The sequence below is a fragment of the Pezoporus occidentalis genome, unplaced genomic scaffold, assembly GCF_034315485.1.
Source record: "Pezoporus occidentalis ecotype Australia unplaced genomic scaffold, CSIRO_AGI_Poc_V1 ctg203, whole genome shotgun sequence".
Classification (NCBI taxonomy): Eukaryota; Metazoa; Chordata; class Aves; order Psittaciformes; family Psittacidae; genus Pezoporus; species Pezoporus occidentalis.
Genome location: NW_026913889.1, coordinates 1491691 through 1510631, shown reverse-complemented (window position 1 = coordinate 1510631; position 18941 = coordinate 1491691). Strand labels below are relative to the sequence as shown.

General features: G+C 39.2%; 1 protein-coding gene across 17 annotated transcripts in view; it reads right to left on the bottom strand.

The window, feature by feature from the left end:
• CUNH4orf19 (chromosome unknown C4orf19 homolog) overlaps nt 1-18941 on the bottom strand; it is a 42811-nt gene that overhangs the window by 11550 nt on the left and 12320 nt on the right. For 2 of the 17 annotated variants that reach the window (XR_009964797.1, XM_062618784.1), the window contains exons 2-4: nt 11124-11173; nt 9186-9276; nt 6407-6461 (exon numbers count right to left, since the gene is read on the bottom strand). Coding sequence is in view for 2 of the 17 variants with exons in the window: in XM_062618782.1 (XP_062474766.1) it covers nt 1548-1675 (128 nt within the window). In the remaining 15 variants the exon portion in view is untranslated. Of the gene's footprint in view, nt 1-220; nt 431-1547; nt 2095-2620; nt 2784-3016; nt 3185-6406; nt 6482-7328; nt 7434-8524; nt 8623-9185; nt 9277-11123; nt 11174-15169; nt 15237-18941 lie in introns of those variants that run through there. The other 15 variants (XM_062618785.1, XM_062618788.1, XR_009964796.1 and 12 more) reach the window with 15 other exon arrangements.

Here is an 18941-nt window from a genome sequence, read left to right as displayed (position 1 = left end):
GTACTACCGAGAAACTGTACCAGCACCAATATACTGGCAACAGCAGTACCTGCCAGTTGTTACATGCCATTGTAAATACTTTAGCTGGAATGGGGATCATCTGAATGAATGCAAATACAATGTGACAAACTGTTCCACTTCTTTACAGCTGTTCTCTTCCCCATGCCCCCAGGCATCTACCAATGTTGTTATTCAATCCTGATGGTGTTTATACTCCCACCTTGCCACTTCACCTTCTTGCTTTTTCATGCAGCTGTTTGGCATCAAACTGAGATCTAATGCTGGGCAGGTCTCAAGGCAGGGAAGCTTGAATGTTCCTGATGCAGCTTGAGCACACCTGCACTTGCTGTTTGTAGGTGTGCTGGTGGAGGGGAAAGGTAATGAAAAGTAGATGCTGTCAGTTTTACAAAAGATATTTTGTATTAAGTTGTAACTGTTGGTTTATTGCCTAAGCTGATCTTCCAAAAGAAAAGTAATAATATGTATATCTATGTAAGTCCTGCTAGCTTCTCTTGTTAAAATGTCCTTAGCAAACCAGTAAGGTTAGCCAGATCGTACAGTTACCCCTAGTGGCTTCCTGACAGTATTAGTCAGTATACAAATTCCCATGTTTTAATCTCATCAGAGATTTCTATTTCCACTCTGCCAACTTCTTTTTCTTCTAAAGTCATTCATGCAATATTTCATTCACTGAGTAATCTCTCTGGCAGCCATAGGCTTTTTTTATAAACGCTTCTGGGAAAGTAATGCCAGCTCGCAGGGAGGGTGAGCCTTTTTGTGAGGCCCTTGTAACTGGAAGAGTGTGCCCTAGAGGGCACCTGGGCTACAACTTGGAGGTGATCTGAATGTGTCCTTTTTCCTGTTACGCTCTTTGCAATTGATTTTAAATATTTATAAGATACTTACAATGAAATGCATTTTCCCTGACTAGTTCCTCTAGTGTTCTCTCATAACATTAGGTCACAGAACATTTCCTTACCCCCATTATTTACCATACAAACCATTTGTTTTATTTTTGATGAGTAAGAGTAGGACAAAGGGTAAAACTCTCGCAATCATTAGCCAGTTTGCACAAAGGAAAAACAAATATAGCTTGTAGCATAAACCCACTCATTTTCTCCTCAGCCAAGCTCATTCCTTACATCTGGTCTTCCTAAACTTACATCACTGTGTGGTGTTTAAGTTACTAAAATTTATATTTCCTGTCTTTTAAAATTGTTAACCCCATAAAATATAATAGCTTCTACCCTATGGGATCCTAAAACCCCAAATCATGGTTAGGGCCATATTGTGCAGAAGCAAACATAGGAATGCACTTCTTCCCAAGGGATGCATGGTCTAAACGTACGACAAGGCGAAAAAAAGGATATGATAAGCAGATGGTCATGTATGTATGAAAGAAGCAATCAGCAGAGAAACTATATTTGATTCAGTAATTGCGTTAGGCTGGGCCCAAGTGAGGATCTATGTTTGGGAACACAGCTGGAGCCTCAAAATAGTTATAGCCAATTTTCATGTCACAAAGAGGACTATATCTGAAATCTTACCTCTCTTGGGAGGTTAAAGTGCCCCTTTGCAATCTTGTGCAACTTTGCATCTTGCAGAATGGATTCTTGAGTTCCAACCCTTGGTCTGAAAGGGTTCCAACCCTTGGTGTGAAAAACCTTGATTTCATCCAATGTCTTGTTAAAACTAGAGACAGCTAGTTTCAGGACCTTTTGCTTAAGCTTTGCCTGGAACAGCACCCTTCCCAGTGGCAGGCTTTAGCAGCCTTCTTCACGGTGTACCATCAAGGACATGACTTTGGTAGCTGTGAGACACGGCTTTGAGGCTGAGGGTCAAACTGATGTAAGAGAGAATTCTCTACCCCATTGAATATTATATAAAATAATCACTGTCTCCTTTGTGGTTTTAACTGAGAGTTGTTATGGCTGCTTTGTTTTAGGTTGAACACTTGCTGTTAGTCTGTGTGAGATGCCAGCCTTTGAAGCCTCAGCAATACCACTTGGTTTTAGGCCACAGGAAATCTGCTGTAGTCACACGTTAGGGCAGGGGGTTCATAAACTCTCAGCAGACTTGGCTGGGTATCCAGACTTGTCCGGGTATCCAGACTTGTCCCTCCTGGCATAGACACATGTGGATATTAACTTATAAATTCCTGCTCTTAACTTGGATTCCCTGTTCTATGATGTCTTTGGGTGAACAGCTTTTCCTGACTCCTAATACGTATAATCTGCTTGTTTTACAATTCCTGGATAAGCTCGCAGGAGATGTTTTGCTGAGACCTGTCAAGAAGATAGAAGCTCTGGTATGTCCATCAAAATGGGCACCCAGGTTTTTGACATCTAGCTTTAGTTAGCTGGACATCTGGGTGGAAACGTGGAGTCTATTGACTTCCAGAGTATGCTGTAAATTTCAGTTTGGGGCTTTGTTCTTGAAATTCACCAAAGTGTTACTAAGACACTAAAAGTATTAGAATGAACACAATTAATAATGGAGTTGGAATAAAAAAGAGTCCTTTAAAAAGCCTATTTTCCATCCTGACTGGATGATACCTGTGTAATATACAATAGATTGGCCTAGGCTTAGTGAAATGGAATCTTGAATAGGCCTCTGAGGACAGGTCATATGGATAACTTCTTCTGCTAGCTAGGAATCATGCTGCAGAGAATCTGGTTCCCACTGGCATAGCAGTGGTACTGGTAAAAACTGAGCACTGGCTGCTGATTTGTGACATTCCTCCTGAGGACAGCGGAGACTTCATGTTCCGTGATGCAGTGAATCTTCTAAAGAGAAAAACATGACTCATTTGTCCAGCCTTGCAAGACAACTTAGATTTAGCTAGAGTAAACAGCTTGTCATTTTTATGCCATAATCTTTGTGATTAAAAAAAAGGCAGGTCAAGTTAGGTTTTAAGGCTGTACTTCTATATTCATGTACCTATCCTTAGGTGTTTATAGTACCTCTTCTATGTGTGGGAAATCCATCCATGGTAGTCCAAGAAGTTTTCTCTTCCTGTTAGTAAAATTGTCTCATTAATTGCTTCTCAGCTTTGGAAACACAACTATTGATGTCCTGGTTATGGATGTCAAAGGGTCATTATTCTTATGTGTCAGGCACTTCTCAAAGTAACAGTAGGAAGATGCCATACAGAGAACTTGTTTGACTTGCTTGCATGAGGTTGCTGAAAGAGAAGTGCATGATGACTGATGCATGCCATATGTTCAAGTTCTGTATTTTAATGTTTTAGAATATGAGATATCTTACAAAGATGTTGCAGTGAAAATAAAAGCTATAATTTTGGAGTTCTCTTCCATGTGCACATCAGTTTAGCATAGCTGTTGAAAGTTGTTATTTGCTCCTAATAATTTCTGAAATATTTGAATACTCCAAAATACTGCTCTGTTCTTTGTCTTCTCATGTAGTTCCTGTTCTGTACTTTCACAAGAGCCTGCTTCCTGATTCTTGCTAAAAGTATCTGTACTTTGAGTTGTTAACTAACGCCTGTCCTAGGTATTTCCCCTTGTTATATTAGCTGGAGAATCAAACCTACATTCAGAGTTCTCTATCCTGCTTCACTGATATTCTGCAATTACAACACTGCTTAGTAGACTGGTCTGAGCATCCTGAAGACCACGAGCCTTTAATATGGGATGCATTCGTATTCTGTGTGCCTACTTGAGAGACAATCATACACTGAAACCAGTGGAGGCATTTCAGATTACTTAAAATAAATTGAGTCCCTCCACTGACTGATTTCTGACTAGTTGTCTGTTTCATTGGAAACACTGAGGGTCCTATATGTATGCTATTGTTCTTTACACTTTCTTTTTTTCCTAATGATTGAACCATTTCTCCTGGCATAGAAACTATGTACAAATCCAGATCTGGTGATTTTTTAGTTTCCTCCAGTAGGTGTCTCAGACATCTTTAAAATATAAAGGAAATCAAAAAAATTAAAGGTCTTGTGATAGCTTTCTTACAGATGCTTCTACTTCTGTCTACAGGGCTAGCTGAAGTGAGATTTTAACCTTTGGATTAATGATGAGGTAACAAAGAAGGACTTAATAACTTTACAGGGCTCAATAAACTTAGGTCTCAAAGTGTGGAGAAAGAGAACATAAGCATGATGTTTGATCCGTTGATATATTAACAGCTTTGGTAAATTTTGAGGACTGAGAAAATTCAGCAGTTGCAGAGGGCAAAGATATGCTAAAGATAACAATAGTTGAAATGCATTGCTGCTGATGATGAAAGATCAGATTGGAATTTTAGCTGAATTTGAAGAAGGGCAAATGCTGAGGTCAGACAGGTATGTTTGAAGAAAACAATATGTCAGGGTCTGCAGCTGCATTCAGCCTTTGACAGGTTTACTATTGACTATATCCCTTTTTGGCTGCATGTGAGATGCTGCTGAGCAAAACTGATGAATTAGAGTGCCTACTGGGGCATAACTGGGGTACCTCAATACTTATGTGTGACTTAAACATGAAGTAGTACCAAAGTTAAGTACTGAGCTGAAAATCTGGTTACTGCTTGTCGCTCAGGTCACTTTTTTGAACTGTTATGGTGGTCCCTAAGATCCTGTAGCAATGCAGGATCCACAGGGCAGTGTGAATACGAAGCAGATTCTCTTTTGGCCTTGCTGTGGCTTTAGTTTCCTGCACCCTCACCAGAGGGGACTGAGAGAATCCAAATTAAGGACAGAATCTGCCTTTAAGAATGTCTGTTACTCTGGGGCTGAACAAGCCAGAAACTGCAGTTTGACTTTTGCGGCTGTACTGACAGGAAAGCAAACAAATCCTTCAACTTGAATCTTGCATGCGAGCACAACTGGTTGTGGAGCTGTTTGTATTCTGTCTTTTGGCTCAGAAATAACTTTTCCTTAGATTGCCATTTGCAGCTGAAGACTAAGTCTGCTTAAACACAGAAATATTTTCCAGATGTGGGTTGTTTCTCAATGGAAGATATATATATGTGAATATATATATATATAAAAGGTGTCCTTTTTTTCTTTTAGCCTTCTGAAATAATATACTTTTTATTGTATCAGTTCTATGGATGCTGATGTGAATGAGAAATTCTACTTGGGATGTCAGAAAAGTTGAAAATAGCAGACAATGAGCATGAAAACTACAGTATGCTGCCACAGGTTTAGTCTGTGAGAAAATCTTGGCAAGCCAGACTGCTTCCCGGCTATGTTATGTGATTATGTGTGTAGCTGCCACTAGCTTGTAGCATAGCAGCATGCTGTATGATGCTATGATATCAAGCTCTTCATTGATCCTTCACCTGCTGGAAGCTGTTGCCTCTTGTGTTTGCCTATGAGTTCTGTGCAGCAGTGATGACCCAGAAACAATTTATTAGCCTTCTGCAGCAATTTGAGAGCTACAGATAGCAGAACCTTAAAAAAAAATGCAATTGAAAGAATTGAAATCTTTAGGTCATCTGAGAGTTACCTCGTGAGCAGTTTTGATTTGTGGGTTTTTGTATGTTTTTTGGCCCTGTTGAGTTTTTGGCAGTGCGCATGAAGAGACATTGCTGGAGTTTTCCAGGCCTTTATCCTTCAGGTATGACATACATTTTTACTTCAGGGAGCAATATTCTGAAAGCAGGCCTGGATGTCTATGGAGATTGCTTCAAGCAGGTATTGGAGGTTTTTGTGTATGTGCCTCTAGGCAGGACTGAGGCCAGGCAGGATATGTGACCTTAGTTGTGGCATTCAGTTGTAGCTTTGTGTCCCCAAAAATCATCTTGCCCTGAATATTTCAAATGCTTCTCATTTATTCATATGATCTGAAATACTGCTTGTGACAGGCATTGTGGTGTTGGTGGTGTACTGTTCAGAACATCAGCCTCTCTTAACATAAAGAAAATTGGATAAAGCTGTAAACAGTTAGTATGAGTCAATGATTCTCTTCTGTAAAAAAAAACCCAAGTAAGTAACAAAAGGAATTTTCTTAAAAGTGTCAGGATATTGTGTTTGACCCTTTAATGGAATAACCTGCAGATCTTTGTAAGGGAACTGTCAGAAGTCAGCGTACTCTCCCTCATTTGCCTACATTCCCACGTTTTCTTCTGCCTTTTCCACCTGTGTTAACTGATTTAGAATGAGTCAACTTTGTATTCCTGTAGTGGTTCTTTCCAGTATCTTTTCAAAACTTCAGAGTGGAAGCTTTTATTTGTTACATTAGAAATATTAGGGGTTGGAAAGAGTCCTAGTTCAGAAGCTGTTCTGTCAGCAGTGCTTGTAGCAGCAGAGTATCATCAATAGAAAATATGGTGGAGTACTGCAGAGAGAAAAATAATCCAGTGATGTTTTTTGTTGTGGAGTGCTGAAGTTACAATAGTGAATGGCCAGTAAGTTTTAAACATACATAAGGAGAATAAAAATAAATAACCCTACCTTTCAGATTGTGTTCCATCGACTGCTTGAAAGGTTTGGTTTAAATGTCTTCATCCTGCAATAGTAAAACACTTGGCAAGTGGTTTCTTCATATGCCCACACATGTAAGAAGGATACCCTTGAGGGATAGGCCGACTACTGCAAACAATGTGGAAATATAACAACTTCTCTTTGTGCCGTTGTGAATTTTTAATTTAGACAATGATCAAACAAATCACTGGAGTAGCATGCTCATCCTCTTGAGCTGAACTGGAATGCTAACCTGCTTAAAGTGAGCATGAGTTTGCCTGCTACAGTGGATTAGGATTCATGTGAAATATTTATACTTTAAACAACAATAAAATCAGAAAAACTTTCAAATATGCAGTATTATGGGATTTCTTTTCTTCTTTGCTGGGAACCCGGATAGTTACAGTATCAGCTAGAACTTCACTGTATGCTTGTCACAGCATATCCTTCAGATTTTCACAAACTTTGGAACTTATTGCAATGCCAGAGGCATTTCTTAATATCATTATTGGGAAAGCTGTTCTTTCAGATATGTGCACTCCAGGCTAAATGGAAAATTCAGAAAAATGTTTTCTATTAAGAATTTACAGAGAGACAGATGAGTTAATGAGATAATGACAGAATTAGAATGAAACAATGCAGATATTAAAAATACTAGTATCTTCTGTATTTCTTGTAGTGAGTGGAATGTGGGTGTTTGCTCATGTGGATCTGTATGTGCACACAAACCTATTATATTACCAAGTTGAGTTCACTTCTGTGAAATGGGCAGTGTATTTTGTTGTGAATTTTAGAATTTGGGCCATGTGCTTTCTTTCTCAGCATCTCTCTGCTTGAGTGACAAGAACTTGAAAAATCTCAGTGCAGCTTACATTACAAGCACCATTCTTGAAATCTGCAAGACTTTCCTTCTGAGAGAGAGGGTTTTTACTGGCCTTGAGATCCCTTTCAGCAGAACTGTCCTAGGATCTAAACCAAGGCAGTTCATTCCTGAATTCCGCATCTGTAGGTAATGTGGCTGGGGTGGAACAGAACAAGGCAATTTCAGGGCTGTTGCTGCTGCTGCTGTTTATGCTATACTGTCTTTGCATACATAGTCCTTGCAATTATACTTTTCAGCATTTATGGATAACCTCTGAAAAGTTCTCATAAATTTCACTGGTAGCTTTCAGATTTGAAAGTACCCTTGGCTGTATAAGTAGCTTCATGATTGCTGATGGCCTACAAAGTCAAGAAGACAATAATGTATAGTGTCTGACCCATGGGTGATATTTGAAGATTTTATATTAAATGCCTGAAATATGGCTGAAACCTAAATGCAAAATTAGGTGCTAAAGAGAACCTGGGAACCCTTGATTCATTGCATTTCTCTGTTGCCCTGGAGTAAGTACTTGTCTTGTATGCTACCTTTTCATATCCTTCTTGGAGCTTAGTGTTTGTGCAGCACTTTGGAGATTTATAGCCCTATTCGATCTTATCATAGTGTTAAAAAGGGTTGAGAATATTTCTGTGCATCTGTTAAAGGTGCTGTCAGTACTTTAGATGGAGTCAATAATAAAGCTTCAAGAATGAGTCACTGTATGTTCCTATTTTTATGCAACCTCTTTACTGGTGTCATGTCTCTGTTGACCTCAGTTCTGTTTGTGTTTGATATAGCTGTCATTATTAATTACCAAGTAGAATCTTCCATGTAATTTTTGGTCCAGTCTCTAACTAATCTCACAGTGTGATTCTGTCTTGATGTCCATATTTGTTTTGTGTAAGACATGGCCTAAACATTTATGTGTACAATGAAAATAAAATTACTAACAAAGTCCATGACCTCTTGCCCCTTGTTGGAAGGATGCAATTTTATTTAACAAATGCAAAAGAGGGAGCCAGTTTAACTAAACTTTACAGTATGTTCTTATCTGCTGTGAATTGCTTTTGTCTGTTTAAAAGATTTTGAGGTAGTAGGTTAGCTATAGGGTTTTTTTTATAGTTGGGTTTGGCTTGTTTACTTTTAGTCTTCTTGGAAATATCTTTCTGTAATTCTCTGTAAATTTAAACTGAAAATGCCAAAAAGGAGAGCTGGTGGGAGTCATAGCTGTTGGTAAGTTGTAAGCTTACCCATTACATCATGTCAAGTGATAACTGGTTTCACTGTGAACTTCTGTCTGTCTGATGCATGTGACTGGCTTTTGACCCGAAAGTGGAGTGTGTGTTTTCTTTAAGGAAAAGGAAAAGCAATGCATTAGTGAAACAGTTTGCCTGTAATGTTAAAATAAGTGCCAAAACCTCAGTCTCAAATGCTGGATATTTAACAGAAGAATATATGTAGAAGCTGGCTTTCAATTGAACCAGTAGTTCATTTTCTCCATGGCAGGCAGGATCAGGCATAAACCATTCTATATTTGTACTTTAACTTGAGTTAAAAATATCCCCTTTTCATTGTATTTGGAGCTTTTTCCTTTTCTGCTTGGTGATAGTTTGGAATGTGGCTGTTAGTCCTGCAAATCACATTCAGACATCTTAATTAAATACTCTTTTTGCCATCATCTTTGCTTAGCAACATCCCTTTTGAGATATTCTGGGAAACTTAATACTTGTCTGGTGTGTAAAACAGTGTTCATAAATCAAGGGTTGTTGCCACATCCTGCTTGCTTAAGTTGTTTAATACTTTCTATATTACTCTTTTTGAGACAGAAACACGAAGCCTTACACACCCAATCATTCCAGTTTACTTCATGACACAAGTGCCCTGAAACCCGATCTTTGAAATATGGCTTACCATGCTGGTGTAGAATGTTAAAGTAAGTGAACAGTATCTACATGGTTGTCATGGATGCCAGCAACAAGTAGTTTTCACATTCCAAAATAACCTGTAATTTAAACAAAGTCATTAGGCCCATAGAAGCTCCTATTTGCATTTTCTATTTCATTTAGTTGTTGAAAAACATGCTATATCAAAGAAGGATATCAAAATCTAACTGCAGTATCCTAAGCCTACTTTGCCATAGACCGTGGGTACGCTTCAGATCCTGAGTGTATTTTGTGCTGGACAATATTAACCTCTTGGGCACTGAGCAATTATTTCCATGTTTATCTTCTAGTGCTGCTGTTGAATCTCCTAGTTGGATGGGGGTTTTGTCATTGTTTTTGTTTGTTTTGTTGTTGTTTTGGTTTGGTTTTTTTTTTTAAGTTGTATTAGTCCTCAGCTTGAAGTGTGACTGGGGCCTTGCTTTCTCCGCTTAGGCTGGACAGCGGTTGCTCTGGTCCATGCTTCGTTACGAGCTCTCACGCTAAAGTTTTCAAGCGCCCATGCAGTTTCTCTGTTGTATATATTGTGTGAAGTTGACCAGCACTTTTCATCACAAAAGAACTTCCCTCCCCCAAGGATTAAAGAAAACTAATATGTTTTACTCAATAAATCCAGAGTTTTTTCTTTCCAAAATTTATAACTTGGTCTTCCAAGCTGGTTGTAGCCATTACTTGTTTTCCTTTGTTGGTCTAAAGTATTAGAACTCCATGCTGCCTCTGACAGTTTCAGAAAACGTTTGGCTTTCAACAGTGGTTTTAATTTATGTCCTGAGGTTTGCATTCCCCTCACAGTTTCCTTCCCTTCCCTAAAGCCTTGGCTATGCCCTATGTGTGCTTTTGTGGTATTGTACAAATACTTTCTCTGCTGCAAACTCTGTTGACTATTTTTCTGGGGGGCTTTTTTGATCAGTTTAATTCTTCATCTCAATTCAAATTTCAGTGGAATAAGCCTCTGATTTCCATGCATTCTTTGTGTTTCTGCCCATGTGTTTCACTGTAATTGTTTACATATGGGTGTATTAATGTGCTCTTTGCACAAGGCAAGCTGAGATACATTTTGTATGAGGGATACTGTATAAAATGTAGGCCTGCTGCATGTTGAGTTAAAAATTGATTGATCTTGCTAAGAGTAGAATCAAAGCCCTTAAGATTCTGTTGCAAGGTCATGAGAGGGAGAAGTTTTGTGAAATCAAAGCTGATTTTGAAAATCATAAATTGTTTCTCTGAATGCTTGGAGTGAAGAAATAATCTGTCAACTGTAAAACTACACACTTCTCCTCTAGGATCTATAGGGATGAGCAGAAATGAAGATGTAGGTAACTATAGCTGTTCTGCTTTACTGGGGAAGTTGAGGAGAAAAAAAAATGGTCAGCTTTCTTTATGAAGAGTACCTAGGAAATATAATCGTGTTGAGGTTAGTTATTCTATCAATCTCTTGAATACAGCAAGTTTTTCCGTGACTTTTTCTGTATTTATCAGTACCCTAATTCTTGAATTCTGTCATTATGCTCCATGTAAATATGAAACTTGTCACTAACAACATGAAGAACATAAGCAGGTGACTGGGACACCATGCACCAGTTAACATTTGAGTGAGCACTGTTTAACAGCTCTTACACTTCATAGAGGTCAATATATATCTACAGCATGGTATGAAACATAAACCACCCATGTTTAGCTCATTAATGCAAGGGAAGCTTTGATCTTTATTGGCAGTGTCTGTAGCAGCAGCATATGGCTCTGCTGGGCAGGTGATACAGTGTCAATATACTCTGTCTATGTTTTTATAGTTCTTTATTAGTAAAAGTCTCCCAGAAGCCGAGGGTGAAAGTTCAGCATCCAAAATTTTCCACTTCTGTATAAGTTTCCTGTTCTTAGCTTGGGTGTTGAATGTGTTCTGATTGCTTACCTCCAGATTTCAGCCCAAAATGACAGCAATCTGTCTCCTGTTTGAAGAACCTAGAAGAAAAGAACATGCTGGTGTATTGCTATTTGCATATATCACTATGTCTATGGCAATACGGACACATTTATATTCCCTTTAGAAGAAGGTATCTGTGGCAATTTCTCTGAGCCTGTTAAAAAAAATTTCTTTGTTGCAGTAGATTACACTGTTCCTCAGGTACTGCTTTCTCATGCTAAAGTTTTTGTTGTCAGGACAAGTAAAATAATCACTAGATAAGAAATGTCTTATGAGCAGAACCTTTTACAGCTTCATCCTGCAAGTTTCTTGGGCACAGAGATGTTCAGGTACGAAATTCCTGTAGTCACTATTCAGCCAGCACTGAGAAACCATGACATTCTGCCATATCGCACTCTGCATGGAGCAGCTTCCTTTACTTTCTTCATAGAAATTGAAGACATGCAGCTTTTCATATGATCAGAATCTGAGAAATCAACCTACCCAGATGCTTCAAAAACAAATAAGGGGAGGGAGTGAACAAAACCAGCTCATGGTTCCTGCAGCTGTCAGTGCCCATAAAGCAGGCTCTGGTTTTCCTTTAGATGCAGGACAAGAGCGTTAATTTAATTAATGGGTTTGACTTGCTCTGGAAACACAGTAGAGAAATCGCCCTACCCACACCTTTCACAGAAGCTGTAAACATATGAATGTTATTGTGTATTTACTCATGAATGCTTTCCACATCGTTGTGCTAGATACAGTCAAATGCCTCAGGCAGGTGGCAAGCCAATGACTGCAACAAATCCTTCTTTGGACACCCAGATCAGAGCCACAAAGGAGAAGCAGGTTAGCTCCTGTTTTCTTGGTTCTACCCGAGTTCTGCTTAACAAAGGCATTAATAATGGCTGCTACAGAAAACTCGTGGGGGAAACTGAAAGTGGTTTTTTTCTGTTTTCCATGATATGGGATTTAATTATAATATGGAAAAAAAAAATAAAATACATCTAGTAGATCTATCCTGTCTCTCTGTCTAAAAACCAGAACAGCTTATATTTTCAAAACTGTCCCTGCAATGTGGATCACCAGCAATATGTCTCTGTTGTTTGAGTTTTCTTGTAGTTTTAATTCTACTTTATTATGTGTAAACAGATACACAAACTGTCAGACGGGGTCAGACCCCAGTTCAGTGCTGTAGTCAGGTACCTCCGAAAGAAGCTTGGGGAGCCGGTATTATGCAGCTTTTACATCACAACAAACATTGCTTAAGGCTCTGAGTTTGAAGACTTACATTCCCCTAAAACTTTTAACTTTTTAAACTTATACTTGATTTTGTCCTTTTCACTGTTGTGGTGCTGGGTAGTGTTTGATGTTTTCTAGGAAGACCTCATTATATTCTTTCCCTTAGTAACAGAGCTAGTTATACTGGAGGAAGAATCTTGATTTCCTCCATTCTGAGCTAGTCCCTTTTTTGATCCGATGGAATATTCCCTGGTATTTATGTTATAAATCAAATTGGTTACACTTCCCTTTTAGTTTACAATGAAATGTAGGATTTAGTTGCCCAGGCAGCTAGAAGACTTTGAAAAATGTATACTGAGAAATGCAGCTTTTTTATAGAAGAAAGAGTTATTCAGAGCATTCTTTGAGCTTTTCTATATGGATGAGTCTTTTTCGTTAGTGTGGATGACCTATCTGGACATCCAAGGAGAATTGGGCATCTAAGTTTCAGGATAACGTTACCAGACCTGTGGTAAGTGCATTGATGAATACTTATCTGGAACTTCAGATTGAGTGTTAAGAGTGCAAGTCAAACCAATGCACATTTTAATTAGGCAAAATCTTCACACTTCTGTTCCTTTCCCTGTTGTGCTCATATACTGACAAGGTCCAGGATCCTTGCTTTTAAACACTCATGCCAAAACAAAACCATCTGTTAACAAATTTCAGTCAAGAAAAATGCTTCTTCTGATTTTAAATATTTGAACACACTTATAGCTGTCCTGCCCAGCACTGACATTGGTAGTGCTGGGAAATGTTCACAAGGAATGCCAGACACCAGGCAACTGGTGCGCTGGGTCTTTGTGTTTGTTGTAAGAGAGAATTTTTTCATTTAACTGTAGAATAAATATTTTAGCTTTCTCATCTATATATAACAGCTTTAATCAAAAGACTTTAATAATTTCTAAAAATTATTATTAAAGCTATACTTGGCAGCATTTTATCAAGTAAAAATGAATTCATCAGCCTGATTTCATTAGCATGACTTTGTGTAAATGCTGTGTTGCACACCCTGGGCTTTGACCTTGAGATGGCTGAAAAAATAAATCATCATCCCCAGGTGCTGGCCTCATATCAGTACTGGATAAGGCCATTTTCAGTGTAGGGACAGTGGAAGAGTTTGCCTTTCTTATACTCCTATTTACTGGGATTCACAGCATGTGTTAATGTGAACTAAAATTTACTGCAGTTTACAGCCTTCATTGCTGTATGTTCTACCATGCCTTCTCCACAGCAGTGGGCCTTCCTCCTAGGGGAAGAAACTTGTGAGGTTCTTAAGCATGGTAAAAGCTGGACTGTAAATCACTGGTATTTGAGTGCTAGACTTAGCTCTGTGATATTTTATTGCTTAGTTACTGGAGCATCTGACAAATTAAAGGGATGGACTTACCTGCAAGTCATGCCTGCCTTTAGTTGATCAACCCATCTCGCCATTATGCGAGGAGTGTCATGGGGATGCACTGTGAGGAAGGCTTGTTTTCAGGCTCTTTGTGCTGTACTGAAAAACGCTGAGGCTCAGTGCTTGGCTGTAATGCTATGGTGTCACCTAACAGTAGGATGGGACTTACAGCTGGGTAGAGCCAAGGGCATGCTGAAAGCAATGACCTCACACAGTTCCGTGGATGCTCTGCCTTCTGCAGTCCCTCTCTGCAGGTCTGCCATGGATCTTTTCCTTGCTTTCAGTTACCAGGCAGCTTGTGTTGTCCATATTCTTACAACAAGTCATGTATTTGCTGGTGAAGGGGAAGGGAAGATGTGTGTACTGTGGATGTCTTCTCCTTCCACTATCTTATTCATTAAAACTTGTGGCATGCACTACCTGATGCAACTGTGATGAGCCAGTCTTGCCAGCTTTTATCTGGGTTGCAGATATGTCTCTTATGACCCAACTCTGTAAGCAGTATTCACAGACACCCAGCCATCTCCCAGTCTCTGGCTATTTTCAGGCAGTAGTGACAAAACAACATCTAATTTAGCTACAAAAAATATGGAGGTTTCTGAAGAGTGTAACTCACTCTCATAAGCTCTTCTGATGGCAAAGAGCCACGGGGAGCCACCTGCAGAACTGGGATTTCCCTCCATTCATGTTTTTGAAGATGTGGAAATGGGTGACATTGAATCACAGGCTATAATTTAGACAGTGAGAAGACTGCAGACTGATTCTGTAAGTAGAAAAATCCCTTGAGGAAACACATTACATCTACAATCCTACCAGTCAGAAGATTAGAGATTTGCTCAAAAACTAACTTTTATAAATGGCTAAATAGTAAAGATTGTGCGAGTAAAGGTAAGAAATGTATTTTGCTGAAGGCTATAAAAATTGAGGAACTTACTTTGAGGACTGGAATTTCTTTCCCAGTAGATGCAGTAGCAAAATGTTCTGAGCTATAATTAGTTGAATATGACTCTTCTATTGCAGCATTTGAAATAATTTTCATTACATAGATGTGTGGTTGAAAGAATCCCAATCTGCTTAGTATTTGCTTATAAAATTGGAAAACACTTCCAGCCCCAGCCTCAGGGTGGGACTTGTTCATTATAGTTCTAAGTGCCCCAGTGTGGGTTGTGGCAATCCCAAGCAGGCTGGATAGAGAATGTATTGAGAGAAGTCCTGAGAAGAAAGACTTGGGGGTGTTGGTTGATGAGAAGCTCAACATGAGCTGGCTGTGTGGGCTTGCAGCCCAGAAAGCCAACCATATGCCTGGCTGCATCAAAAGAAGAGTGACCAGCAGGTGATTCTCCCCTTCTGAAGCTGTGCTCTCGTCAGGCCCCACCTGCAGTCCTGCATCCAGCTCCGGGACCCCCAATGCAATAAGGACATGGACCTGTTGGAGTGAGTCCAGAGGATCACCAGACGAAAGTTATCAGTGGGCTTGAGCCCATCTCTGAAAACAGGCTGAGAGAGTTGGGGTTGTTCAGCCTGGAGAAGAGAAAGTTCAGGGGAGACCTTAGAGTAGCCTTCCAGTACCTAAAGGGGACTACAGGGGGCTACAAGGAAGCTGGTGAGGGACTTTTTACAGGGGCATGTAGGGAAAGAACAAAGGGTAATGGCTTTAAACTGAAAGAGGGTAGATTTATGTCAGTTACAAGGAAAAAATTCTTTACTATGAGGGTGGGAGACACTGGAACAGATTGCCCAGTAAAGCTGTGGCTGCCCCATCTCTGGCAGTGTTCAAGGCCAGTTTGGATGGGGCTTGGAACAACTTGGTCTAGTGGAAGGTGTCACTTCGCATGGCAGTGGGATTGGAACTGGATGAGCTTTAAGGTCCTTTTCAACCCGTATCATTCTATGGTTATAGTACATAATTGTGTGAATATTCCACTGAGACAAAGAATGAACCAATGAGGAATAGAGGTGCTTCAGATGACATTTTGAATATTCAGTGCTAGCAAATACTGGCTTGGGAGCAGGTTTTCCCCATCACTTCTGTTATGTGCATATATATATATATATATATATTCCCACTTGCAGTGGTTGGTGTGTGGAAAGCTGTGAACTCTACAAGTTCATTTTTAATGGTGTGCATTCCTCTAATTAGAAAGAGAAGTGAGTCACAGTGGCTGTTGGCTCTTCTTCCTGCTTTTGGCAGGGTACATCCTCCTTTTGAAAATGAGTTTTTTTTTGAGAGGGTGAAGCCAGGATTCCTCTTTCTTAGGAAGTATGGTATTTAGTGGAACAAATGGATGGATCCTTATTTTATAGTTGGCCTACATTTATGTAGCTTATTTTACATCAGTAATCAGTGTAAACAATATATGCTCTGCCACATATATTTGTTCTGCAATTTGTTATAAAATACTTGTACCCACAGTTTGAACACCCCTGTGACATCTAGGGGGTGGGGGTTTGCAGTCCAAGGGAGCTCGGCTGACAGATTCCTGGTTATCTGCATCTCTCAGAGCACCTAGTGCTGGAGAGCCAAGGCTGGAGCTGGTGTCAGTGAGGTGAAGTGTTAATGATGCTTACTGGAGGCTTATTGGTTTTCCTGAAGTTACTAAAAGTGTGAGGGAGGCGTAGAGCTGTCCACAAAGGTCAGAAAGCTGCATTGCCAAAGTAGTCAACAGGTCTACCCTTTTCTCCTGCTTCCTGTGCAGCTAGCACACTGTGTAAACCACACCAAGACCTGACTGCAGTAGGGTAGCTCCTTTGGGTAAGAAACAAAGATGTTTTTGATAATCTTTAATGTGCCCATAAGGGCTTAAAAGGCACATAAAATCCTGCTGAAGCTAGCTTCTCCTGGTCCATTTGAAAGTTCTAGCTTTAATGGTAGCAATGTTTTCATCCTCCAGCAAAATAAAAGCAAAATAAAGGAGGATATATCAGCAGTGATTTCTCTGAGCAAAGCAGGCAGTAGCAAAGATGAAGATTCTGGAAGTCTTCTTAGCAAAGCAGGCAGAAATGAAGAAGGTGATTTTAAAAATGAAAACATTTCCCTAGTGTCTCTGGTGCCCTTTCAAAGTGAGTTGCAAAGGTGTTTTTCAGACAAGCTACTACAGTTCAATCAGACTGACCTAATTTTTAGCTCTTCTTTTTCTGCCACAGTTTTCCACTCTGATCAAATTTAACTTTCTTAAGATCATGTCTCGTGGTTATGGCCTGGATGGGACTTGGGTTACAGAACCTTTTGTTGACAGAGTTTAAATATAGAAAATATCCCCTGAATGGCTGCCTTGTGTGTACGCTCATCTGAGCTAAGAAAACTGAAATAGGACTTTTTGTGATTTGGGCAGACGAAACTTTTTAGAAGGAAAGTAAATGCTGTTACAGCCCAGAGCAAATGTTACTGAGTATGACTTGCGCTATTTATATACTTTGTTAATTAGATGAAGTGAAGGTTATAGGCCCACTCTTCTATATTTGTATCATTATCTTTGTGCTGACTGCTCACAGTGACATAATAAATGGCATGAAACTCTCACTAAACACCTATAAACTCAGTCGTGTGCATCACATCCCACAGTTACAAGAACTGGTTATGCATTTAAAGCAGTTTTATCTAGAAATAGAAATTCTTACTGGGCATTTTTTTCAGCAGCATCTGTTCTCTTCATTTAACTGAACTAAAAACTACTTTAAAATGCGTTGACGACATCAACATTTGGGTAAGACTATGGAGTGATGGTTCTAGGTTCCAAGCATTTGAAATAAATAAAAATTATTTTCAAAGCATAAAATTACTTTTTCTTGCAACCTATTCTTTAAGATTGCTAATCCTGTGAGTGTGACAGTCCAAGCATCTATTTAAGACTGAAACCTTGTTTGCCCACAGAAATGGCACTCTTATGAAGCAAGAGTAAACTAATCAAGATAAACCAATTTTAAATCAGTGCCTCATTCTTATGTACAAAATTGCTTTGGTTTAACTACACCAGTGCAACACATTTCTTTTTTAGAGCTGTGTGTGTAGTACACATTTGTCTTTCCACAAGCTGCTCTGAGCAATGGTTTTGCAGCTGAAGCTGTGCCACTGCAGTATTTTATCCGGGTTGGATTCTCACATCTCCTTAGCTGAGAGACCCCTGCAGTGCCATGGTGTGAGACTGGCTTCCTTGGGGTTTGCCAGGTGTTGGTATTTACTTGCAATCTGCAAATGCAGGAATGAAACCAAAGGGATAGTTTTAAATAATAAGAGACTTCCCTACTGTTTGCAGTCTTTGAACACTTCATCTGCAAAGAAGGCCTCAAATTCAGGTATTTATTTTCTGTTGTGGGTTTAAATTAACTAACTGGTGTAATTTGTATGTATTCCTGGGATTTTAAAGAGTCAATGCAAAGGTTATAGTTAATCAGTATTCCCTTTGATTTTATACTAACAAATGCTATGTATCACATCTTGAATGAGCTTTCCTTAAATTTGGAGTTGCTGAGGATGGTTAAGTCTGTAACAAAGGCTTCCTTTATCTGTAGTACAATCAGATATGATTAACCTAAGTAAGTCCTTCAGTAATTTGATTTGATTCTCACAATGGATGGTTCCCTGGTTGGATGGTTCCCCGCTTTTGAAATAATCTTTTTTTTTTTTTTAATTTATTTTTATGTTTAGATCAGTTACCTTCATTACCCATCCGAAAGCCAGTATTGATGCAATAATTATCTTTTACAAATCACCTCTAATTAAGGGCTTAAGTGATCTGTGGGAACTAAAAATGAGTATTATCCCTAATGGTAAGGACTTTTTCCCCCTCAGCTGTTTGTTTCTCAGTTCATAGTGGCAGAACATGTATACAGACTGGAGACACCGGAGCCCATAAGGGTCTGTCCTGTCCTTTGCATGGCAGTGTTCTAGGTCTTTTGTTGTGGTGATTTACACCACACTTGCCCAACATTTTGACATCTGAAGACATTCACATTTATTGTGTGCATTTTTTTCAAACGGTACGTTGTAATGAGGCTGAGTATGGAATGGTAAGTCTGGTTTTCAGAAGCCACAGAAAATGTAGCTTTGTGCTGGTTGAGAAAACACACATTTTTGTTTGTAGTTGCTTTTTAAAATTCTCTGTGAAAAGACAATTTCTCCCTTAACTTTATAAGATGATCTTTGTGAT